The 25,834-nt window shown below is 32.1% G+C and overlaps 4 protein-coding genes across 9 annotated transcripts in view; 3 read left to right on the forward strand and 1 right to left on the reverse strand.

Annotated features, from left to right (window-relative positions):
- The first annotated feature begins 1,525 nt into the window (after positions 1-1,525).
- The window catches only part of LOC123218354 (phosphatidate cytidylyltransferase, mitochondrial-like), a 42,370-nt gene continuing 18,061 nt past the window's right edge, over positions 1,526-25,834 (forward strand). The window contains exons 1-2 of one of the 4 annotated variants that reach the window (XM_044639786.1): positions 1,527-2,015; positions 2,108-2,223. The gene's annotated coding sequence lies outside the window, so the exon portion shown is untranslated. Of the gene's footprint in view, positions 2,224-25,834 lie in introns of all 4 variants that reach the window. The other 3 variants (XM_044639787.1, XM_044639791.1, XM_044639781.1) reach the window with 3 other exon arrangements.
- LOC123219750 (phosphatidate cytidylyltransferase, mitochondrial-like) lies at positions 2,011-3,117 on the forward strand. The gene is made up of 5 exons (XM_044641731.1): positions 2,011-2,015; positions 2,115-2,223; positions 2,335-2,391; positions 2,685-2,753; positions 2,965-3,117. Exons 1-5 carry the CDS (start codon positions 2,011-2,013, stop codon positions 3,115-3,117), a joined length of 393 nt encoding a protein of 130 aa, XP_044497666.1.
- On the forward strand, positions 3,327-5,952 carry LOC123218357 (rhythmically expressed gene 2 protein-like). 3 transcript variants are annotated; one of them, XM_044639796.1, is made up of 3 exons: positions 3,327-3,410; positions 4,722-4,971; positions 5,555-5,952. In XM_044639796.1, the coding sequence occupies exons 2-3, from the start codon at positions 4,910-4,912 to the stop codon at positions 5,850-5,852; spliced, it is 360 nt and encodes a 119-aa protein (XP_044495731.1). In that variant the 5' UTR covers positions 3,327-3,410; positions 4,722-4,909; the 3' UTR covers positions 5,853-5,952. The 3 variants fall into 3 exon arrangements, with proteins under 3 accessions (XP_044495731.1, XP_044495732.1, XP_044495734.1); XM_044639797.1 differs by lacking the exon at positions 3,327-3,410 and adding an exon at positions 3,418-4,643; XM_044639799.1 differs by lacking the exons at positions 3,327-3,410; positions 4,722-4,971 and adding an exon at positions 5,194-5,368.
- On the reverse strand, positions 7,138-9,608 carry LOC123219751 (putative disease resistance protein RGA3). The gene is made up of 2 exons (XM_044641732.1): positions 8,908-9,608; positions 7,138-8,812 (listed from the first exon to the last, which is right to left on the reverse strand). The coding sequence occupies exons 1-2, from the start codon at positions 9,606-9,608 to the stop codon at positions 7,138-7,140; spliced, it is 2,376 nt and encodes a 791-aa protein (XP_044497667.1).

Raw genomic sequence — 25,834 nt, forward strand, 5'->3', positions numbered from 1 at the left:
TTTTTGTGTTGGGTGGAGAATTCTTCTCTGTAAAATAAATGGCATTACTATTTTATGATGAGACAATTTGACAATTTATATATGTCCAACTGCCCTCCAACTCCCCTTCATAACTGCCCATGACAGTTATATTAAATCGGATCGAGTCGACCTGTCATGGGTGGACCTGAATCCAATATCTCTCACTCACACAACCAAATGCTTAGCCACAGAAATCTCATATAACAGTATGTTTTATACTTGCAAATGTGTCGTGCGACCTCGCAAGCAACCTGCACTTAGGAGCTAAATACTATGGATCTGTTAGGAATAGCATAGTCACTTCAACTCGAATAAAACAAAAATAAAGCATTAGACTCGCAACACCTCAGACTTACTTGATAACACTAGCTCACTTTAATCCCTCATTTATCATTGTGTTATTTTCCTATGTATCCATGATCAAGTCCAATCTCCATATGAGTGACATGATATCATTATGTGATTGAGTATTACTAAATTCTTAATTCAAAGTTTCTTAATCACATAATAAAACATTATCAAAGTACTCAATTAATAACTCAAAATCGGGGGCATATATTTTTATTGTTAAAGATATTGTCAACATCAACCCTCATATTTTTAAAATATTATCGGACCTTTAAAATGACGTTATAATCAAGCAATAATTTTAAATAAAACTACTTGTTTTCTAACTAGAACTAAAGGAAACTACTATTAAATATATGATTATTTATGAAAATTTCTTATCATTGATATTTAAAAAATATTGGATAATTGGAAAAACACTTAGGTAATATGGTTTTAATAATAAGATCAAACTTTAACTCAGTTTAATCAATTAGATGGGTGGTTAGATATGTGAATTGTCTAAAAGTGATTTTATCTCTTTTGTTTTATTAAAAGGCGAAATTGCAAAGAGAGTATAGATATAAGGTGCGAGGTTGGAAAAAAAAAGGAGAGCTATAGCCCTCAAAAACTCTAGTTATAGACCACACAAACTCTAACCATCAATCTCTTCCTGGGTAGCTATTTTTTACACTGATTTTGTCATTTATGATTTCTCCAAACATTAATTTGTCAATTCCACTTTCCATCCCACTTTGATCTTCTCTTCAAAAATTTCTCCAAATGATAATATGGTCATTTATAACTCTTTCTAATTAACTTTGATCTTGTCACTTTTGATGACTCATTCACTTTGTCATTGTTCTTTAATTAATTTTAACAGTTCATAGGTAAGTATTTGAGATTTTCAAAATTAAAAGAGAAAAACTTGAGAATACAACATATCTTGAGTGGGAAATAGTCCTTTAGCCTTCAAAAAATAAGATTTCAATTGATATAATCATTTGAATTTGGGTCAATTTAAGTCAAATCCAGCATTAAATTGTTTTTGAGTTGAATTATGATATTAACTTATCTTTATTGAATTAATTCTTTTAACATCGAATCAATTTCAGAGTTAAGTTCGGGCCAAAATGCATTATGGCATTATGCTTGAATTGATGAGTATTCGTTTAGAATTGGTATCAACTGAACCCTAATATTTATTGACAGGATATAGATGATTGGATTTTGAATGGCTTTATGTTCGAAAAACAAAAATTCAAATCAATTTTATCACGAATAAATATAAATTGGTGCAATAAATTTGACTATAAATTTCGGTATATATGGGTACGCTGGCAAACTCTTAATAAGCCAGTTGAGAAGGGCTCTCTTTTGTCAGATGCTAAGAAGGTGAAACTGAAGAGTCAGAATCCGCAGCATCGCTTGTTTCATCTGCTTCCTCTGCTTAAAATTTTATCGAGCCAAGAAGCAACAACACATTTTGGCAGTGCACGTTCATCGTTTGAAAAAATTCCTCTTTGAAACTGATCGTTCTGTTTTCAACTTTCGTTTTCGAGTGAAAAATGAGCTGAAGCTAGCCCTTTTCTTTTTTCAATAATATTATTGCTCTGGCTCAAAGAATGGGCCTTGTTATGGATGATTAAAAGTTCTCGTCATATGGGGTTGTGTAAATAACTCTGTATTTGTATCATCTTTTTGCTTGGTTTCAAGTTTGTGATGGTTTCAATTGTTTTGATTTGTGATTGAATTGTAGTTTGAAGATTGGAGAATGAGAAGAGGGCCGAGTTAGTGAGCTTTTTAAAAGCTGTTCCCTCTGTAGAATTCTGTTGTGTTTATGGCTCCACTTTGCATCCAAACAATAAAGACAAGGTTTCACTTTGTTTTACATTTTTTGTTCCGTTGAATTTTTTAATGCCGCAATTCATTTTACTTCAAAGTTTGTGTTTTTATCTTTTACACTATGATTTTATGTTTATGCAGTCAGCCATGGTTGACTATATTCTTGGCGTATCCGATCCTCTGCAATGGCATTCTCAGGTGTGATTATATATGATATCTGAGTGTTCTTTGTTGATTAAAATTGATTCCTAATAGGAAAGTGTGCTGTTTGATTTTCTAATAAATCTAATATATTTGTCGTACAACCAAGAATCTCAAAATGAATGCAGATCATTATGCATCCTGGTTGAGGTTGCTTGGCGGGGCAAAGCTGGTGTTCTCTCTCTATCAATTTCTTTGCTTATCTCTTAACTCTTGGGCGTGTCTAACAGATGCTGAAGTTTCATTTTCTTACCCTTGATACTGAAATTTTCTTGGCTGTGTTGTCTTAGATTACACAAGTTGCAGATGATATAGGTGTAGGAGTACACTTTAACCCGTTTGTTACCTGGAATGACAGGGTACTGACTTTTCAAAAACTTAAATTTAATGACTTGAATACATGGAATTTATGTGTGTGGCAGCATCGTGTGGCACTGTCCAACTTATCTTCCACGAACAAAGAGTTATTGTATTTGGGCATGAGATGCTCTTCCAATCATATTCTTGCATTTATTTCTTTGATGAATAAAAATTTTCCTGTATTCTCTTACATGAAATAATCATGGGCAGATGTTGAAGTACGGGGTTGTTCGAATGCATGACTTGGTACAAGACATACTGAACTGGGAGACATTTTATTTAAGTGGTCGACCCTACCTGTATCCAACCCCGCCCATACCTGACCTGGCCTGCCCGTTTGCTAGGTCTAAGGGTGGGGGATAAGAGGATGAGAAACTTGAGGATGAGGGTGAAATTGAAACTTCAAAAAGTGAATAAACTGAATTAGATAAAAATGGAGGGATCAATCAAACAAAATGAAAAAAAAAAAAAAGGAGACTTTTGACATATCAAGTTACTAAATTGTCATGTCTATAAGTACTAGGATTCATGTGGCTTTGGTCCAAACCTGCTGACTCATGAAACTGCCACAGTGTAGCTGAAGCTAAAGCTCTGTAAACTCGTTCCAAATGACAAGGCAACCCTAAACTAACGATTTTCTGCATTTCAGCCTCTGGGTATGTTTTATTTTCCTCTTTTCTTCAAGGGTTTTTATTTGATCTTCAGTTTGTATTGCCATCTTTTCCTTTTTATTGTTCTATTGAACTGTTATTTGTGGTTTTTTTATTTTTAATTTTATTGGTCTTATTTTATGGGTGTGTAATATATTGATCTGAGGTTTTGAACATATTTTTATATCTGTCGCTATTTATCTGGTGATTAGATTCTATTAATCATCTTTGATACTGGAAAAATTTGTGAACGGGGTTGGTGGGGGAGCAATGTTCAGATTGTGCAATAGGAAATCAATTTGGTTTTTTGGAGTCCAAAATTTTGATTTGGTAGATTGGTTTATATGATTTTGATTTGGTTTCTGTGATCATTGTTGGCTGTGGTGTGCTATATCATGTGTTGTGGATTTCTGTAATGTGTTGTTATGGTGATTATATTGAATTTGTCATTATAAATGGCTTGTATTAAAGAGATCAAAAGAAATTATTGGAGGTTACTTTGCTGAATAATCTTATTGGCTGGTGGGGAACTGTGTTTGTTTGATCAAATCTTATGATTAGGATTGTCTTAATTTCTAAGATGTCAACATGTATAATGGAAAAGAAAGGTAAATTCAATTGCTGCTTTCATATTATAGTGTTAATGATAAATAAAAAATGCTTCTATTAACTCTAACATTTTGATGGAGGAAGGGTAAACCCTTTAGTTGTTTTGTGTTCTTTTAAGGGTTCAGAGCTCTGCAGGACTGGTAATGAAGCCTATTTATGGATTATTTTTTATGAATTTCAGTAACCAATTTATTGTCCTTGGTGAACTAACACTTGAGTTTGAAAGTGTTTTATTTATCTTTCCTGTCAGTGGATTTTGCATCCCGGCCTTGTTCATGTTACTTTTTCGGCAATATATGCCTAGCTGGTCATTAAAGATGAAATCATAAAACCTGTGACTTTGTTGCTATATTTAACCTTCTATTTTTCCCCTTTTGGGTAATCAAGATGTTAAAAAGGTGAATGATTTTTCAATGACCTTGGTTACATTTTTGGCAACTTAGAGCATTAGCCATTTTAGTAAAAAGTTAGCTAAAATTCATGTTTTATATGGTAAACCTTGTTGCTTAACAGTCATCTCTCTTGTTGGCTATAAATAACCAACCCTGTTGAATTATGCAGATGTAAACTTCTTGTATTTTCTGAAGGGACTGGTTCAACCACATTTTGGAGGAAACCTACTTATCATAAGTAGAAAACTATAATTATCTCAATAAGCTTCGTTTGTGTTTGTTCAAACTGCTGCACAATTTTTGTTACAATGTCTAGGTTATCAAAATTATGCTGTGCCACTGTGGACGTCACTGGTACATTGATAGCTTACAAAGGGGAGCTTGGTAACTACGATTGCATGGCAGCCAAAGGAATAGGACTCCCTTGTCCTGACAATAAACAAGTTCACAAGGGCTTTAAACTGGTGTCTAAAGAGATGGCAGCAAAGTATCCATGTTTTGGTTATGCAGCAAAAATGCCCAACATTGTTTGGTGGAAAACTTGTGTCAGAGATTCCTTCATCAGGGTAAGATATATGACTAAGCCATGTCTGGATTATTTCATCATTTTTATTGCATATTAAATCACAGTTTGAAGGCTCTCCTTTGATTTGTTCTGGATCGGGCTGAACCCTGATCCTGAATGCTTTGTGGAAGCTTTAAATTGTGATGTTTTCATGAAAGCAATCCTTAGCTATAAGTTTTATGATAGTACTTTCTTGATATAACATGGCTTATTGCACTAACACGCTGGATATGACTATGATGAGGAGACATTTGAGAAGATATTTAGATGCATTTATTCAGCCTTTGGTTCATCTGCACCATATACTGTCTTTGAAGACTCAGCCATTCTTAAGATGGGCACGTGGAAAGGGTCTTAAAGTTGGGATTATTAGCAATGCAGAATACCGATATCAGAATGTAATCCTTCCGGCCTTGGGTTTGAGACAGCTAAAGAAGTTGTCTTTCAAAATTTACTTAGCTTGCACATACGTCTAGGCTTTTGTCATTTACGCCGCCCTTGATGCCACTGGTTGTCTTTTCATTTTATAAATGAGCTTTCTAAGTACTAGAGATCCTAACAACGTAATGCAATCTACAATTCAGGGAGCCAAGTTGGGACTTTGGTGTATTTTCTGGTCTTGAAGGCGTTGAGAAACCCAGCCCAAGAATCTATGAGATAGCCCTTGAAAAAGCTGGAAATATAGCACCTGAGGAAACTCTGTACATTGGAGACAGCTTTTGCAAAGACAACATCCCTGCAAAGAGTGTGGGCATGCATGCTATACTATTAGATAGATTCAAGACACCTGATGCTCAGGAATGGAAGAAATCCAGTGCAGTTGTGCTTCCCGATTTAGTTGCAGTACAGGTTGGAGTTACTTCAGACAAGTTAAACTGTTAAAAAAGCCTACTTTTCACCAAAGAAGGATTTATTTGTAAAATTCTTTATTTACTTCCCATTGATGAAATATTATTGCTCATTGGTGACTGTTCTTTCTGCATTACTGCCTCTTGCTTTTGTTGCTTTATTTTAACACCCTGGGAGACCTTTTTAGCTGGGCTCCAATGGGGAAGAAAATGCCAGGTTTCGTAATGGCAGTGTTCAGTAGCTCACTTTTAAAGATTTCTGAGTCTGATTTTCTTGGTGCCCATTCCGGCACTTTTTTCTCAGCAATCTTGATTATGCTTGTCTATGTCAGTGAGATTTAATCTAGCTTGGTTGCTATTAAACACTTGTGGCTCACACAAATGACTGTAATTAGGGTGGATTCAAGTTAAATTGAGCTTAGGGCTAATTCAAGCTCGATCAAAACCATAATACTTAGTTCGAATCGAAACTAGTTCCCAGGTTGGCTTTGGTTTTTGAGAGGGTGGAGTTAGAATTGAAATTGAAATTGCTTGTTCTACTCTGAAACTGAAAGCTATTCCGGGAAGGTCAGTTCCAGGTAGAAATTGGAACTCACCACTGCACCTGAAAGTTCCGGTTTCAAGAGAGATGGTATCAACTGAACTCTATAATTTGTCAAGAGGATTTAGAATATTAGATCTTGAAAGGTTTTAAGTTGAAAAAAGAAAAATTAAAAGGAATTTTAGCATGAATAAATTGATCTTGGTGGCATAAATTGATGCTATTAGGTATCTTGCTAACCAAATGCAAAAAGGTTGAGATCTTGGACATCATAATCACTTGTAATTACAAATCAATTATTTGCATAGTCTAAGTATAATTTCCTCATGTATTGGCGATAAGAAGCGAAATGGATGGATAGAAATGAGAAGAGGCACATCAACAAACAAAGAAGGCATTGAAGAAAAATTGCATCCAAAAGAGATTATGGACCTTAATTTTAGCCAACAAAATATAAGATCAAGTGAGACCCAAAAGAGAACAAAGAGATTATGGACCTTAATTTCAGCCAACAAAATATAAGATCAAGTGAGACCCAAAAGAGAACAATTACAGGCCTGAAGTCTAGAATCATGGAAATAGCTAGAGAACCAAACAAACGGTAGACGGCAAAACATTCTAAATAAAGCTTGTCCAGACGAAACATTATTGAACACTAATCAAGCATAAAATAGAGATTTAACGAAAGTGTGACCAACACTACCATAGATACTTATTCAGGAGCACATTGATCAAAAGAAGCATCACAATTAACAGGACTATGAGTTGAAACCTGTCTTCACTCTGGGTCCGAAAAACCTCCTGGAACAGCTGAATGACCGAAAAAGTAATGATGGAGGTGAGAGATAGATTTGAGCACAAACGTGGGCGAAGATTTTTGTATCTTCAATTCTGTGCGTGCAGTGAGGTTCTCCATCCCGTTGGGTAAAGATTCTAGCACTGAGCAGCCTGCAATCTCAAGTTTTTCAAGTGATGTGAGTGTTGTAAGCCATGCTGGTAATTTTTGGAGGCTAGGACATGTATCAATCCGCATATACTTTAAAGTTTTAGCTGACCCTTGAAGAATCAACTGGGGTAAGTCCACTAGAACTTGTAAATCATAAATCATGAATACTTGAAGGTTCAAGCAGACATTTCCCCCTTGGCCTTGCGAGTCCATCCTCAGATTGAGCCGTCGACAATTTTTTATCACCAGCTTCTCCAATCTACTTAGACTTGTTATCCAAAGTGGCAACGAGGTCAACATATGACAACCTTGCAAAATTATTGTTCGGAGGCTTGTGAGATTTCGCATCCCTCGAGGTAATTCTTCCAGAAAGTAGTTACATATATGCAGATATCGGAGAGAATGCAAACCTTCAACTGGTAGATCACCGTACGGCGTTGGAGTTATTTCCAAATATCTAAGGCTGATCATGTTTTGCATATTATTACGCAAATTCCGAAGTCTTGAACAGCCGAGAAGCATTAAGGTTTGCAAAATTTGAAGTTTACAGATAGCCTCAGGAAGTTCCTGTAAATTTGAATTCCAAGATAAGTCGAGAAATCTCAAATGCTTCAATTCACCAATCGAATATGGCAGCACTTTAAATGTTAAACCTCTCAAGCATAACAATCTAAGGTATTTATGTTTGGCTGTCAATGTAGCTATGAGACTCTCGCCAACATTGTGAGAATCTAGTTGCATGATGATGGTCCGCAAGTTCGCCGAAATATGCGGAAGTTGTTGATTATCTCTCGCACTACCAGTAAATAACAAATGTCGAGCACTTATGTCAGGATACGAGACTCCAAGGTTAATCCTTTCGCACTCTTTCTTTGCCGCTTTCTGGACAAAATCATGTATAGGTTCCTGCATTTTAAATGTAAAATAATAACCACTGTCTTCAACATCTTGAAAGAAACACCTTGAAAATAATATCTTCAAATACCGCATCCCAACATCTTTCCACTCTTCATTTTCGTGATGAGCTGCAAGGAAACCCTGCGCCATCCAACTGTGGACGAGATACTCACTGTTAAAATAGTAACCCTTGGGAAATAAGGAACAATATGCCAAACATCTTCGTAAATGAGATGGTAAATGACCATAACTCAATTTCAGTGCAGAGATGACGCTATTTCTCTCTGGATCTTGCCTCCATATTTCATCATCTCTAATGAGTTTCCAATCTTGCGGATTTATGTTCTGATGAAGTAGACTCCCTAAAGTTTGCACTGCTAAAGGAAAGCCACCACAATTTTCCACAATTCCTCTCCCAATTTCAGTGAGGTCTGGATCTCTGTCGTTTGCTCCATCTTTAAACGCTAATTTCTCGAACAACTTCACACGATCTTCAGCACAAAGGACATTTAAAACAACACTTGCCTCTGTGCCTATTCTTTGTACAGCCTGGTTACTACTCCTGGTAACCACAATTTTACTCCCACTGCCGCTGTCGCTGAATAGTGTGCTAAAAGTTTTCCAGTTTTTTCTTTTTCATCCAACACATTATCCAAGACAAGTAGAAATTTACGGTCCAATGCTTCTGAACAGAAATCGAATAACTGTTTAGGTGCTAATTTAGCATAATCATTTTCGCCTGCTACAGCAATATAAATTTTCCTCATCAAACTGGTTATCTCTAAGTCCGCAGGTGCAGGTACCCACAATTTCAGTTCAAAGTTGTCATCTATCATTTCGTCATTATAAACTAGTCTGGTTAATGCGGTTTTTCCAATGCCCTCCTGTCCAACAATTGAAAGAACGGAGACGCTTCCGGTATTATTCGTTAAAAAGTTAAAAATTTCCTTCCTATCATCGTCTCTCCCCAAAACTTGGGAAGTACTCCAAAAGTTGTGGTCAATCACAGTATCCCCTGAATCAACACGCGTGCTCTGGTCACATCTATTGTTAATACCAGATGCCATTTTTTCTACTCTTTTCCTAGTCTTCTGGATTTTTCTAGGAGAAAGAAATATACTCGCAAGGAAGTTGCTTACCTTGACTCCTAATGTTTTGACCGCGCCACACCTTAACTCATCTATCATATCCTCAGCATCATACAGCACATCTGAAATCATTGCAAGCTGGCGCTGCAGCTCTTGATCTTGTGCCTGCTGTTCCTCCGCAATCAAGAGTTTGTCTTGGATTTTGGACAAGGTTTCTTTGAGCTTCGTTATATCTTTAGGGCGTGTATTCGGGGAGTTGAACATGGCTATAGTGGTCAAAATGCTAGTTGCAATACTGGATGGAAATGATTCTGCCATACTCAATAAAGGAAAGAGAAGGGTGTAGACAAGAGAGGTCCTCGATGAATTATCTGAGAGGCTGCTATATATTCATGATTAGAGGGTAAAGTTGTCGTCTGCAGGCACGGTATTGATGATGCGTTGACGATATTTCAACGCATCAATAGTGATAGATCTTTATTAATAAAAAAAATTGTTCCCACCCAACAGTTAAAGCAATCTGAAATTTATATCTCCTAATTTTCCAGAATTTTAAGTTTTACCTATAAATAAATTCTGATAAAAATTTAATTAAAATTAAGAATAAAATCATCATTTAATAAAATAATTTTAAATCTATAGTTTTATTATATTTTTCTTCTTTAAATTAAAAATTTAATAATTTTTTATCTAAAATTTTAAAAAATAATTTTATTTATAAAGTTTTAAAACTTTCATAAAAAATGATAAAGTTTGTGATTTTCAATTGTGTTGACTATTCCCCTCATCTTATCTCTCCTTATTGACTGAAACCCACCCTCCAGTGAAGACCAATTTCTTCGTGAGTTTTGTTTAATTTGAATGAATTGCGTTAAAAATAAAATTTTAATTCAGTAATTTAGTTTAAATTTGAGGAAAATCTTTTGTTTCTTTCTATTCCTCTTGTTGGCTTCAACAAAAATCGTGTTGTGGATGCTCTTCTCTTGTCTTTTTTAACAATACCATTTATGGTTTTAACTTTAATTATTGGCTTTTCTCTCCTGAAATAGCTGTCAACCATGACCGACAATTAACACTGTACTAGATAAGATATTTCTAAATTTATTGATTAAAATATAATTAACGATAATTATTCAAGAATTAATTAATATAATTGTCTTGTTAATTTGCAACAACGTACCAAATCACCTGGAAAAATATAGACGAAGCTATTATAATTATCTTGTTCATATTAAATAATACGGTTGTCTATGTCACCAATCAATGAATTGATTTTTGGTATTGGCTAAAGTTTTGTATTCCTCTTAGATGGATGATATCCTTTGTAGTTGATTTTATTGAAGAACGGTAATTTTCTTTTTCTTCTTGGAAAATTGTATTCTTTTAATAAAGAACACCCAACTTGAGTGTCATAAAATACCTTTATAGTGAATTTGAACTCTTATATTTTTATATTTGTATTGGATCTGATTTATCAATGATGGGTTAATTCGATCTATTAGGATTAAAAAAACAAAATTAACCCTTATAAGTGAGAGTAACTTTTTTACCCTTGATAGTTATTAAAGTTAATTGTTACTCTCCCTTTTAATAAAACAAATAGCGTAACTTCATTTGAAAAGGGGTGTGCTCTCTTACGCTCAACTCACATAAACGCTCTCTCAACCATCATTCTTTTCGTCTTTAAGAAATCTTTACAGAAAACAGAGAAGCAAAGTGTGTTGTGGATTCCAGTAGGAGTGGATTAGATCATCATTCATCATCAGCATTCTAAATAATTTATCCATATAGGCTTTTCTATGATCCTAGACCCTTTTTTAATTTCCTCTTACATTGGTATCTTAGTCATGTTTTATCTGTGTAATTATGATGTTGGTGGTGTAAACATGATTTATAAGCATGTTTAGAAATTAATTGGCGTGAACAATGTATTTTTTATATATAAATGTGTACAAACGTATTTGGATTATTGATGAATTCATTGTGATTTTGTGGAATTGATACTTAGAATCATGTTAGGATGAATTCTGAATATGAGAAGCATGTTAAGTTATAAAAAAATTGCATCGAATTCGCATGAAATTGAACGAGAGATCTCCTTGATGAATCATCTGAAAGGCATGATAATGATGATCTGTATATGATATTTCAACGTAAAGATGATGACACATATTTATTAATAGTGGATATAGTATTACTTTAAGATAAATTACCTCTTATAAAATTTGATATAATTTATTAATTCAATATAACTTATATATAAATAATTATTAGGTCAAAAATCTTGTTCCCATCCAAAGTTAAGTGTAATCCCAAACTATGAACAAAATTTTATTTGAAAACTTAGTTAAAATTAAAGACAAAACGGTTATTTAATAAAAAATAAAATTTTATTATAATGTTTCTTCTTAGTTTGAAAATTTAACAATTCTCCCTCATCTAAAATTTGAAAAATGATAATTTCACCCCTAAGATTTTGAAACCATCTTCGGATATTACTAAGTTTGCCGTCTCTGACTATGTTAGCTATCCCTCCCTCCTTATCTCTCCCTGTTGACTACACAACCCATCCTCTGGCAAAGACCATTTCTTTTGTCAAAGATAAAATCATCTTTGTCGAAGTTTGAGTTATGTCTAATTTGAATGAATTGACATAAAATTAAAATTTTAATTCAATAATTTAGTTTAAATTTGAGGATAATCTTTTGTTTCTTTTATTCCTTTTGTTGTCTTCATCAAAAATCAAATTGTGGATGCTCTTCCAACATTCTCTCTTGTCTTTTTTAACAATACTATTTACTATCCATACTAACTCATACTGATGGTTTTAACTTTAATAATTGGCTTTTCTCTCCTGAAACAATTGTCAACCATGACCGACTATTTGCTATATACCAGACAAGATATTTCTGAATCTATTGATTTAAAATAATTAATGATAACTTTAATTATTGGTTTTTCTCTCTCAAAACAACTATCAACCATGACTGATTGTTAGCTGTACACTAGATAAGATATTTCTAAATTTATTAATGTAATTGTCTTGTCAATTTGAGACAATATGCCAAATTGAGAAAGTTATTTGGCGTATTGTCTTCTTCATATTTGAGATAAGATATTTCTAAATTTATTAATATAATTGTCTTGTCAATTTGAGACAATATGCCAAATTGAGAAATTTATTTGGCCTATTGTCTTCTTCATATTTGAGATAAGATATTTTTAAATTTATTAATATAATCACTTGGTAAAATTTAGATGGACCTACTATAATTGTCTTCTTCATATTGCCAAAGGAATTATTCCCATCCAAAGTATTCTTTTATTTCAAGTTTTCATCTTTTAATTTTAAAAATATTAAATACCTACCCATAAGTAATTAAAATTAATGATTTTAAGGACAAATGCATCATTTTATCTATAATATTAAAACAAATTAAAATTTAATCTCATTTTCCTCTCATAAACCTTAAAAACAAAAAGTTTTCCCCTTATCTAAATTTTAAAAAATGACAATTTCCCCCTAAGGTTTAATTTCCAAATTTTCAACTCCAAATTCATTGCTATCATCGGCGACGAATATCTCTTGATGCCTTCTCTCTCTTCGGTGGCCAATCTTCTCTCATTTGGAAGCTCAGATGGCATCAATTGAAGCTTCATCAGGAAGATAAAGTTGTTCGTCTTTTCGGACAAAGACAAGGGGGAAGACAAAGATGAGATCTGATGAAGATGAGAGATCTCATCTTCGTCGAGGAGATGATGTTTAGTATTTCCCAACGAAACATCATCTTAGAACTGCCAACCGGAAGGGGAGATGTTGAGAGAGCGATTGCTAGAGGAAGAGAAAGGAGACGCTACCAAAGAAGCATCGGAGATAGCATTGGAGATTGAAAACTAAATTCTAGGAGGGAAATACCATTTTTTAAAACGTGGCCTATGAGAGAAATTATTAGTTTTAGGGTTGGGGGAAGAAATAAAAATTTAAAAAGTTAGAGTTTCGTTAACTTTAATAGCTCATAGATGAGAAAATGAGATTTCCAAAATTAAATGATAGAAACTTGAAATAAGAGAATACTTTGGGTGGAAAATAGTCCTTTGGCCTCAATAATGTGGTTGTCCATGTCACCAATCAGTGAATTGATTTTTGGTGTTGGCTAAAGTTTCGTATTCCTCTGTGATGGATGGCAACCTTTGCAGTTGATTTTATTGAAGAACAGTATTTTTTTTTCTACTTGGAAAATTATATATTTTTTTAAATAAATAAACCCTACTTAAGTGTTTGTAAAAATCTTTATAAAAGATTTGAACTCTTGTTCTCTTGTATTTGTAACTTCTTTTATTATCATTTAAACTACTTTTGGTCAAACTAAACAATGGTTTTCACTTAGTAATTCATTATCTATATAATGTGAGAACACATCCTAGTAAAAATTTAAAATAGGGCTTGCGAGTTATGCCTTCTTTATCAAATTTAGATTTTTTTTTATCTAACTTCCCTTACATGTAACTTAAGTTTTTTGGTTTAAGAAAGTAAAAATTAGAATATGATTTTATTTTTCTTTTATTAAAATAAAATTTAATTAGGAAGAAAAACAATATGTAATATTTGAAGATTGAAGATAAAGAAGCATTTTTGAAGACCTGAAGTGTAAAACCTATGTTAACTAGTTAACCTCTTATGACTCGAGATGATTGACATTAGTTAAGACTATATACTGACACATTTTAATTTACGTTATAAAATGCATGTTTAAGCTTTATTTTTATTTTAATTTTTTGCAAAATATCATTTCACATGTGGATTAAAATTTGTGTGACACTTAACTAAAATCCCTCAACTAATATTAAGTCGAATATTAATAATCAGTGCCTTTCAACATAACACTTTGATTAAACCTTTGTTTGTCAAAACCTTGTTCACTAAATTGAATGATATATTTTTATCAGATAAAAAATCAAATATTTGTTATATTGAGTTTGATTTAACTAACATACTTTGCTTGTTTGTCAAAGCGAAACCAAGATATATTTGAGGCAAAGTAGGGATTGCATTTACCCATACTTGAACATACAAGTGATGGCACATCTTTGTTAACGATACATATAATATCACTTTATGATAGATTGAAGGTACAAATACATAATTATTTTTTGTCAAATTACTCATTAAAATTTATTGACTGTTTTAATTAATAGGTTGATTTAACAAGCTTGAAACTGTTTTCCCTATCAGGTTTAAATAACATTGTATCACATCTTCTGGAAAGTGCAAAATTTTTGTCCATCATTGCATTGTATTATTTAGTCGTTCAACGAATACCCAAATTCTTGTTCAATGAGTTCGAATGATTAATAATAGAAAGTTAAAAATCATTTTGTAGTGAGGTAGTGAAAACCTTTAAGGGTAAAGGCAAGCAACAAAAGTATGGGGCCTAAGGAATAATTTGCCATAAATTCAATTAAATAAAGCCATTTAGGTTTCTTCCTCATCTGGGGGAGAAAAGAGGTGCAAAAGAGATAAGAGAAAGAGACGCAGAAGAGAGAAGAGAGAAAGAGCCAAAGAGAGGAGAGAAAAAAAAAAAAAAAAGAAGAATGAGAAGACTGAATTGATGGGAAAATATGGATAGAGTATTCCCATTTTCACTTATTTCTAGCTTTTAAGGTTCAAATTTACTGTTTAAATTAGAGATTTTCAAAATTCTAACTAGAATAGACAAGGAAGGAGAAAGACTTATAGGAGATTTCAATGCGGCTTGAGATCTATTCAAATCTAAGAGTGAGTACAAAACCTTACCATGTAAATTCATTGTATTCCAATTATATAGCCTTTAAATTTTTGATCTTGATAAATGGTATTTATATATGTTGTTGATTTTGTTGTGAAAGCTGGAGAGTTGGAAGTCACTTAATTTAATATTGTGTGTTATAAAAATTGTTAAATACTAATTATCATTTAAACTACTTGGTTAAACTAAAAAATGGCTTTCACTCACCAGTTCATTATCTATATTATGTGACACCTGCAATTGTTTGATACATGATTAGATACTATACATGGGGCATAAGATACAACTTATTACCCAATGGTTTTCGTGCTTTAATTTTTAAGAATACATCTTTGTAAAAATTTAAAATAGGGCGTACAAGCTATGCGTTCTTTATCAATTTTAGATATGTTTTGCAACCAAAACCATGTCTTTATAGTTTGAAAGAGTTCACAGGCCAGTTAACTAGTTAAATTATCTCATCTTTAACCGATGTAAGACACACAGACAGAGTATAAATAGACTTAACATTTTGAAATTGAAGTTGTAAACTTATTTGAATTTTTAATCATAATGTTATATTTTTTTATTCCTACAATTAATCACATAAAGAGACAAAAAACAAATTATTAGTATTGACTGGAAATAGAATAATTTTTTTTAAACAAAACATCGATTCATGTCAAAATGTCTCTTTGTGTATTATTTTGTAACAAATCATTTTTTTTTTTGACATTTAACAAATTGTTTTATTTTGTAATAAGTCATATCGTTACATAATATATTTTGAAATAACTTTACCTATTACATAGTTTGGGTTATTTGAGGTTGAATTGGGCCAACACGAAAATATTTCGGTTCGATTTAGGATTAAAAATTTTTTACACAATTTTATTTTAGGTCAGGTTAGGGTTTAGAACTTTTGATCAAAGCCCGAATTATTACAATACGAACACGATCTGATGACACGTATTGTGAGGTCTAAGATAGATTGAACTTATATATAAATAATTATTAGGTCAAAAAACTTGTTCCCACCCAAATTTAGGTATAATCCCAAACTCACACTTTTCAATTTTCAAAAATTTAAAGTCTCTCCGATGAGCAAATTTTTTTTTTAAAAACTTAGTTAAAGTTAAAGGCAAAATCATTATTTAAAAAAAAAAATTATTATAATTTTCCTTTTTATTTTGAAAATCTGACAATTCTCCCCTATCTAAAATTTTAAAAATAACAATTTCACCCCTAGAGTTTTGAAACCATTGTCAGAGATGACTAAGTTTGCCGTCTTTGACTGTGTTAGCTATCCCTCCCATCTTATTTCTCCTTGTTGACTAAAACCCACCCTCTGGCAAAGATCATTTCTTTTGATAAAGATAAAATCACCTTTGTTGGAGTTTGAGTTATGTTCAATTTGAATGAATTGAACTAAAATTAAAATTTCAATTCAATAATTTAGTTTAAATTTGAGGATAATCTTTTGTTTCTTCTATTCCTCTTGTTGTCTTCATCAAAAATCAAATTGTGGATGCTCTTCCAACACTCTCTCGTCTTTTTTGACAATACTATTTACTATCCATACTAACTCATACTAGATAAGATATTTCTAAATATATTGATTTAAAATAATTAATGATAATTTTAATTAAGCCAAATGACTATTTCCCACCCAAAGTATGCGCTTTTGCCAAGTTTCCCCCCATTAACTTTGAAAATATCATTTACCCATCCGTGAGCAGTTAAAATTAACGGTTTCAAGGGTAAAATCATTATTTTGTCTGAATTATTAAAAATAAACTTAAATTTGATTTTATTTTCCCTTCTAAACCCTAAAAAATAATAATTTCCCCCAACCCAAGTTTTGAAAAACTGTATTCCCCCCTAGAGTTTTCAATTTTTTGAGTTAGTTTTTCGACGCCGTTTCTTCCTCTCCGGCGACCTCCAGACCATTCCTCTTCCTCTTCGGCGCGGCCTCCTTCAAGCGATTGTCCTGGAAACTGTCGTCGATGAAGACGACTTGTCTTTGTTGAGGCAAAGACGAGTCGTCTTCGTCCAGAGACAAAGAAGAGGTCTTCGTCAATGATGAAGACTCTTCATCGACGAGGAGTCTTTGTCGTCAACGAAGACCTCGTCTTCATCTCTGGACAAAGATGATTCATCTTCGTCTCGATGAAGACGACTCGACGACCATGTCTAGCATAATCATCGGAAGGAGGCCATGTTGTAGAGGAAGAGGAGTCGCCTGGAGATCACCGGAGAGAAAGAAACGATGTCGGAAAACTAACTCTAAAAAATTGAAAACCCTAGGGGGGAAAACACTATTTTTTAAAACTTAGGTTGGGGAAAATTGTTAGTTTTTTAAATTTTAAGGGGGAAAATGAGATAAACTTTTCACGTGATAGGGTTCCATTAAATTTAACAGCTCATAAGTGGGTAAATGGTATTTTCAAAGTTAATAGGGGGAAACTTGATAAAGGCGCATACTTTGGGTAAGAAATAGTGGTTTGGCCTTTTAATTATTGGCTTTTCTTTCCCAAGACAACCATCAACCATGACTGATTGTTAGCTGGACACTAGATAAGATATTTCTAAATTTATTAATATAATTGTCTTGTCAATTTGAGACAATATGCCAAATTGAGAAAGTTATTTGGCATATTGTCTTCTTCATATTTGAGATAAGATATTTCTAAATTTATTAATATAATTGTCTTGTCAATTTGAGACAATATGTCAAATTGAGAAATTTATTTGGCATATTGTCTTCTTCATATTTGAGATAAGATATTTCTAAATTTATTAGTATAATCACTTGGTAAAATATAGATGGACCTACTATAATTGTCTTCATCATATTAAACAATAGGCCAAAGGACTTGTTCCCACCCAAAGTATTCTCTTATTTCAAGTTCTCATCATTTAATTTTAAAAATCTTAAATACCTACCTATGAGTAGCTAAAATTAATGATTTTAAGGATAAAATCATCATTGTATCTATAATATTAAAACAAACTAAAATTTAAACTCATTTTTCTCTCATAAACCTTAAAAACAAAAGGTTTTCCCCTTATCTAAGTTTTAAAAAATGACAATTTCCCCCTAAGGTTTAATTTCCAAATTTTCAACTCCAAATTCACTACTATCACCGGCGACGAATATCTCTTGATGCCTCCTCTCCCTCCAGTGGCCAAGTTTCTCTTATTTGGAAGCTTGGATGGCATCGATTGAAGCTTTATCAGGAAGATAAAGTTGTTTGTCTTTTCTGACGAAGACAAGGGGAAAGACAAAGATGAGAGATTTTGTCTTCGTCTTGGAGATGATGTTTAGTCTTTCCCAACGAAACATCATCTCTTGTTGGGCTTAGAACTATCGGCCAGAGGGTGAGATTTTTAGGGAGTGATCGCTAGAGGAAGAGAAAGGAGACACTACCAAAGAAGTGTCGGAGATGACATTGGAGATTGAAAACTAAATCCTCAAGAGAAAATACCATTTTTTAAAATTTTAAGGGCTTAGAGTTTCATGAACTTTAATAGCTCATAGGTAAGAAAATGAGATTTTCAAAATTAAAGGGCGAAAACTTATAGTAGGAGAATACTTTGGGTGGAAAATAGTCCTTTGGCCTCAATAATGTGGTTGTCTCTGTCACCAATCAATGAATTGATTTTTCGTGTTGGCTAAAGTTTTGTATTCCTCTATGATGGATGGCATCCTTTGCAGTTGATTTTACTGAAGAACGGTAATTTTTTTTTTTATACTTGGAAAATTATATTTTTTTTAAATAAAGGAACCCTACTTGAGTGTTTGTAAAAATCTTTATAAAATATTTGAACTCTTATTCTCTTATATTTGTAACTTTTTTTATTATCATTTAAACTACTTTTGGTCAAACTAAACAATGGTTTTCACTTAGCAATTCATTATCTATATTATGTGAGAATTGCAATTGTTTGATGCATGTATAGATATTATACATGGTGCGCAACTTATAGCTTATTAACCAATGGTTTTCGTATTTTAATTTTTGAGAACACATCCTAGTAAAAATTTAAAATAGGGTCTGCGAATTATGCCTTCTTTATCAATTTTAGATTTTTTTTTATTTGACTTCCCTTACATGGAACTTAAGTTATTTGGTTTAAAAAAGTAAAAATTAGAATATTATTTTATTTTTCTTTTATTAAAATAAAATTTAATTAGGAAGAAAAACAATATTAACATTTGAAGATTGAAGATAAAGGAGAATTCTTGAAGACCTGAAGTGCAAAACCTATGTTAACTAGTCAACCTCTTATGACTCGAGAGGATTGATATTAGTTAAGACTATATACTGACACATTTTAATTTACGTTATAAAATGCATGTTTAAGCTTTATTTTTATTTTAATTTTTGGCAAAATATCATTTCACAAGTGGATTAAAATTTGAGTGACACTTAACTAAAATCCCTCAACTAATATTAAGTCGAATATTAATAATCAGTGCCTTCCAACATAACACTTTGATTAAACCTTTGTTTGTCAAAACCTTGTTCACTAAAGTGAATGATATACTTTTATCAGGTGAAAAATCAAATATTTGTTATATTGAGTTTGTTTTAACTAACATATTTTACTTGTTTGTCAAAGCGAAACCAAGATATATTTGAGGCAAAGTAGAGATTGCATTTATCCATACTTGAACATACAAGTGATGACACATCTTTGTTAATGATACATATAATATCACTTTATGATAGATTGAAGGTACAAATACATAATTATTTTTTGTCAAATTACTCATTAAAATTTATTGACTGTTTTAATTAATAGGTTGACTTAACAAGCTTGAAACTGTTTTCCCTATCAGGTTTAAATAACATTGTATCACATCTTCTGGAAAGTGCAAAATTTTTGTCCATCATTGCATTGTATTATTTAGTCGTTCAACGAATACCCAAATTCTTGTTCAATGTGTTCGAATGATTGATAATAGAAAGTTAAAAATCATTTTGTAGTGAGGTAGTGAAAACCTTTAAGGGTAAAGGCAAGCAACAAAAGTATGGGGCCTAAGGAATAATTTGCCATAAATTCAATTAAATAAAGCCGTTTAGGTTTCTTCCTCATCTGGGGGAGAAAAGAGGTGCAAAAGAGATAAGAGAAAGAGACGCAGAAGAGAGAAGAGAGAAAGAGCCAAAGAGAGGAGAGAAAAAAAAAAAAAGAAGAATGAGAAGACTGAATTGACGGGAAAATATGGATAGAGTATTCCCATTTTCACTTATTTCTAGCTTTTAAGGTTCAAATTTACTGTTTAAATTAGAGATTTTCGAAATTCTAACTAGAATAGACAAGGAGAAAGACTTATAGGAGATTTCAATGCGGCTTGAGATCTATTCAAATCTAAGAGTGAGTACAAAACCTTACCTTGTAAATTCATTGTATTCCAATTATATAGCCTTAAAATTTTTGATCTTGATAAATGGTATTTATATATGTTGTTGATTTTGTTGTGAAAGCTGGAGAGTTGGAAGTCACTTAATTTAATATTGTGTGTTATAAAAATTGTTAAATACTAATTATCATTTAAACTACTTGGTTAAACTAAAAAATGGCTTTCACTTACCAATTCATTATCTATATTATGTGACACCTGCAATTGTTTGATACATGATTAGATACTATACATGGGGCCTAAGATACAACTTATTAACCAATGGTTTTCGTGTTTTAATTTTTAAGAATACATCTTTGTAAAAATTTAAAATAGGGTGTACAAGCTATGCGTTCTTTATCAATTTTAGATATGTTTTGCAACCAAAACCATGTCTTTATAGTTTGAAAGAGTTCACAGGCCAGTTAACTAGTTAAATTATCTCATCTTTAACCGATGTGAGACACACAAACAGAATATAAATAGACTTAACATTTTGAAATTGAAGTTGTAAACTTATTCGAATTTTTAATCATAATGTTATATTTTTTTATTCCTACAGTTAATCACATAAAGAGACAAAAAACAAATTATTAGTATTGACTTGAAATAGAATAATTTTATTTAAACAAAACATCGATTCATGTCAAAATGTCTCTTTGTGTATTATTTTGTAACAAATCTTTTTTTTTTTTGACATTTAACAAATTGTTTTATTTTGTAATAAGTCATATCGTTACATAATATATTTTGAAATAACTTTACCTATTACATAGTTTGGGTTATTTGAGGTTGAATTGGGCCAACGAGAAAATATTTCGGTTCGATTTAGGATTAAAAAATTTTTACACAATTTTATTTTAGGTCAGGTTAGGGTTTAGAACTTTTGATCAAAGCCCGAATTATTACAATACGAACACGATCTGATGACACGTATTGTGAGGTCTAAGATAGATTGAACTTATATATAAATAATTATTAGGTCAAAAAACTTGTTCCCACCCAAATTTAAGTATAATCCCAAACTCACACTTTTCAATTTTCAAAAATTTAAAGTCTCACCGATGAGCAAATTTTTTTTTAAAAACTTAGTTAAAGTTAAAGGCAAAACCGTTATTTTAAAAAAAAAAAAAATTTTATTATAATTTTCCTTTTTATTTTGAAAATCTGATAATTCTCCCCTATCTAAAATTTTAAAAATAACAATTTCACCCCTAGAGTTTTGAAACCATTGTCAGAGATGACTAAGTTTGCCGTCTTTGACTGTGTTAGCTATCCCTCCCATCTTATTTCTCCTTGTTGACTAAAACCCACCCTCTGGCAAAGATCATTTCTTTTGATAAAGATAAAATCACCTTTGTTGGAGTTTGAGTTATGTTTAATTTGAATGAATTGAACTAAAATTAAAATGTCAATTCAACAATTTAGTTTAAATTTGAGGATAATCTTTTGTTTCTTCGATTCCTCTTGTTGTCTTCATCAAAAATCAAATTGTGGATGCTCTTCCAACACTCTCTCGTCTTTTTTGACAATACTATTTACTATCCATACTAACTCATACTAGATAAGATATTTCTAAATATATTGATTTAAAATAATTAATGATAATTTTAATTACGCCAAATGACTATTTCCCACCCAAAGTATGCGCTCTTGCCAAATTTCCCCCCATTAACTTTGAAAATATCATTTACCCATCCGTGACCAGTTAAAATTAACGGTTTCAAGGGTAAAATCATCATTTTGTCTGAAATATTAAAAATAAAATAAAATTTTATTTTATTTTCCCTCCTAAACCCTAAAAAATAATAATTTCCCCCAACCCAAGTTGTAAAAAATTGTATTTCCCCCCTAGGGTTTTCAATTTTTTGAGTTAGTTTTTCGGCACCGTTTCTTCCTCTCCGGCGCGGCCTCCTTCAAGCGATTGTCCTGGAAACTGTCGTCGATGAAGACGACTTGTCTTTGTTGAGGCAAAGACGAGTCGTCTTCATCCAGAGACAAAGACGAGGTCTTCGTCAATGACGAAGACTCTTCATCGATGAGGAGTCTTCGTTGTCGACGAAGACCTCGTCTTCATCTCTGGACGAAGATGATTCATCTTCGTCTCGATGAAGACGACTCGACGACCGTGTCTAGCATAATCGTCGGAAGGAGGTCACGTTGGAGAGGAAGAGGAGTCGCCTGGAGGTCACCGGAGAGAAAGAAACGACGTCAGAAAACTAACTCTAAAAAATTGAAAACCCTAAGGGGGAAAACACTATTTTTTAAAACTTGGGTTGGGAAAAATTATTAGTTTTTAAAATTTTAGGGGGGAAAGTGAGATAAATTTTTCAGGTGTTAGGGTTCCACTAAATTTAATAGCTCATAGGTGGGTAAATGGTATTTTCAAAGTTAATAGGGGGAAACTTGACAAAGGCGCATACTTTGGGTGGGAAATAGTGGTTTGGCCTTTTAATTATTGGCTTTTCTTTCCCGAAACAACTATCAACCATGACTGATTGTTAGCTGGACACTAGATAAGATATTTCTAAATTTATTAATATAATTGTCTGGTCAATTTGAGACAATATGCCAAATTGAGAAAGTTATTTGGCATATTGTCTTCTTCATATTTGAGATAAGATATTTCTAAATTTATTAATATAATTGTCTTGTCAATTTGAGACAATATGTCAAATTGAGAAATTTATTTGGCATATTGTCTTCTTCATATTTGAGATAAGATATTTCTAAATTTATTAGTATAATCACTTGGTAAAATATAGATGGACCTACTATAATTGTCTTCATCATATTAAACAATAGGTTAAAGGACTTGTTTCTACCCAAAGTATTCTCTTATTTCAAGTTCTCATCATTTAATTTTAAAAATCTTAAATACCTACCTATGAGTAGCTAAAATTAATGATTTTAAGGATAAAATCATTATTTTATCTATAATATTAAAACAAATTAAAATTTAATCTCATTTTTCTCTCATAAACCTTAAAAACAAAAGGTTTTCCCCTTATCTAAGTTTTAAAAAATGACAATTTCCCCCTAAGGTTTAATTTCCAAATTTTCAACTTCAAATTCACTACTATCACCGGCGACGAATATCTCTTGATGCCTCCTCTCCCTCCAGTGGCCAAGCTTCTCTTATTTGGAAGCTTGTATGGCGTCAATTGAAGCTTTATCAGGAAGATAAAGTTGTTTGTCTTTTCTGACAAAGACAAGGGGGAAGACAAAGATGAGATCTGATGAAGATGAGAGATTTTGTCTTCGTCTTAGGGATGATGTTTAGTCTTTCCCAACGAAACATCATCTCTTGTTGGGCTTAGAACTATCGGCCAGAGGGCGAGATTTTTAGGGAGTGATTGCTAGAGGAAGAGAAAGGAGACACTACCAAAGAAGTGTCGGAGATGACATTGGAGATTGAAAACTAAATCCTCAGGGGAAAATACCATTTTTTAAAACTTAGCCTATGAAAGAAGTTGTTAGTTTTAGGGTTTTGGAGGGGAGGGGGGAGGTGGAAGGAATAAAATTTTAAGGGGGGGGGGGGGGGGGGGGAGGTGGAAGGAATAAAATTTTAAGGGCTTAGAGTTTCATTAACTTTAATAGCTCATAGGTAAGAAAATGAGATTTTCAAAATTAAAGGGCGAAAACTTATAATAAGAGAATACTTTGGGTGGAAAATAGTCCTTTGGCCTCAATAATGTGGTTGTCTCTGTCACCAATCAATGAATTGATTTTTGGTGTTGGCTAAAGTTTTGTATTCCTCTATGATGGATGGCATCCTTTGCAGTTGATTGTACTGAAGAACGGTAATTTTTTTTTTTTTTATACTTTGACAATTATATTTTTTTTAAATAAAGAAACCCTACTTGAGTGTTTGTAAAAATCTTTATGAAATATTTGAACTCTTATTCTCTTATATCTGTAACTTTTTTTATTATCATTTAAACTACTTTTGGTCAAACTAAACAATGGTTTTCACTTAGCAATTCATTATCTATATTATGTGAGAATTGCAATTGTTTGATGCATGTATAGATATTATAAATGGTGCCCAACTTATAGCTTATTAACCAATGGTTTTCGTATTTTAATTTTTGAGAACACATCCTAGTAAAAATTTAAAATAGGGTCTGCGAATTATGCCTTCTTTATCAATTTTAGATTTTTTTTTATTTGACTTCCCTTACATGGAACTTAAGTTATTTGGTTTAAGAAAGTAAAAATTAGAATATGATTTTATTTTTCTTTTATTAAAATAAAATTTAATTAGGAAGAAAAACAATATTAACATTTGAAGATTGAAGATGAAGGAGCATTCTTGAAGACCTGAAGTGCAAAACCTATGTTAACTAGTCAACCTCTTATGACTCGAGAGAATTGATATTAGTTAAGAGTATATACTGACACATTTTAATTTACGTCATAAAATGCATGTTTAAGCTTTATTTTTATTTTTATTTTTGGCAAAATATCATTTCACAAGTGGATTAAAATTTGTGTGACACTTAACTAAAATCCCTCAACTAATATTAAGTCGAATATTAATAATCAGTGCCTTCCAACATAACACTTTGATTAAACCTTTGTTTGTCAAAACCTTGTTCACTAAAGTGAATGATATACTTTTATCAGGTGAAAAATCAAATATTTGTTATATTGAGTTTGATTTAACTATTATACTTTACTTGTTTGTCAAAGCGAAACCAAGATATATTTGAGGCAAAGTAGGGATTGCATTTATCCATACTTGAACATACAAGTGATGACACATCTTTGTTAATGATACATATAATATCACTTTATGATAGATTGAAGGTACAAATACATAATTATTTTTTGTCAAATTACTCACTAAAATTTATTGACTGTTTTAATTAATAGGTTGATTTAACAAGCTTGAAACTGTTTTCCCTATCAGGTTTAAATAACATTGTATCACATCTTCTGGAAAGTGCAAAATTTTTGTCCATCATTGCATTGTATTATTTAGTCGTTCAACGAATACCCAAATTCTTGTTCAATGTGTTCGAATGATTGATAATAGAAAGTTAAAAATCATTTTGTAGTGAGGTAGTGAAAACCTTTAAGGGTAAAGGCAAGCAACAAAAGTATGGGGCCTAAGGAATAATTTGCCATAAATTCAATTAAATAAAGCCGTTTAGGTTTCTTCCTCATCTGGGGGAGAAAAGAGGTGCAAAAGAGATAAGAGAAAGAGACGCAGAAGAGAGAAGAGAGAAAGAGCCAAAGAGAGGAGAGAAAAAAAAAAAAAGTAGAATGAGAAGACTGAATTGACGGGAAAATATGGATAGAGTATTCCCATTTTCACTTATTTCTAGCTTTAAGGTTCAAATTTACTGTTTAAATTAGAGATTTTC

Source organism: Mangifera indica, chromosome 6 (assembly GCF_011075055.1).
Source record: "Mangifera indica cultivar Alphonso chromosome 6, CATAS_Mindica_2.1, whole genome shotgun sequence".
In the NCBI taxonomy this organism is placed as follows: Eukaryota; Viridiplantae; Streptophyta; class Magnoliopsida; order Sapindales; family Anacardiaceae; genus Mangifera; species Mangifera indica.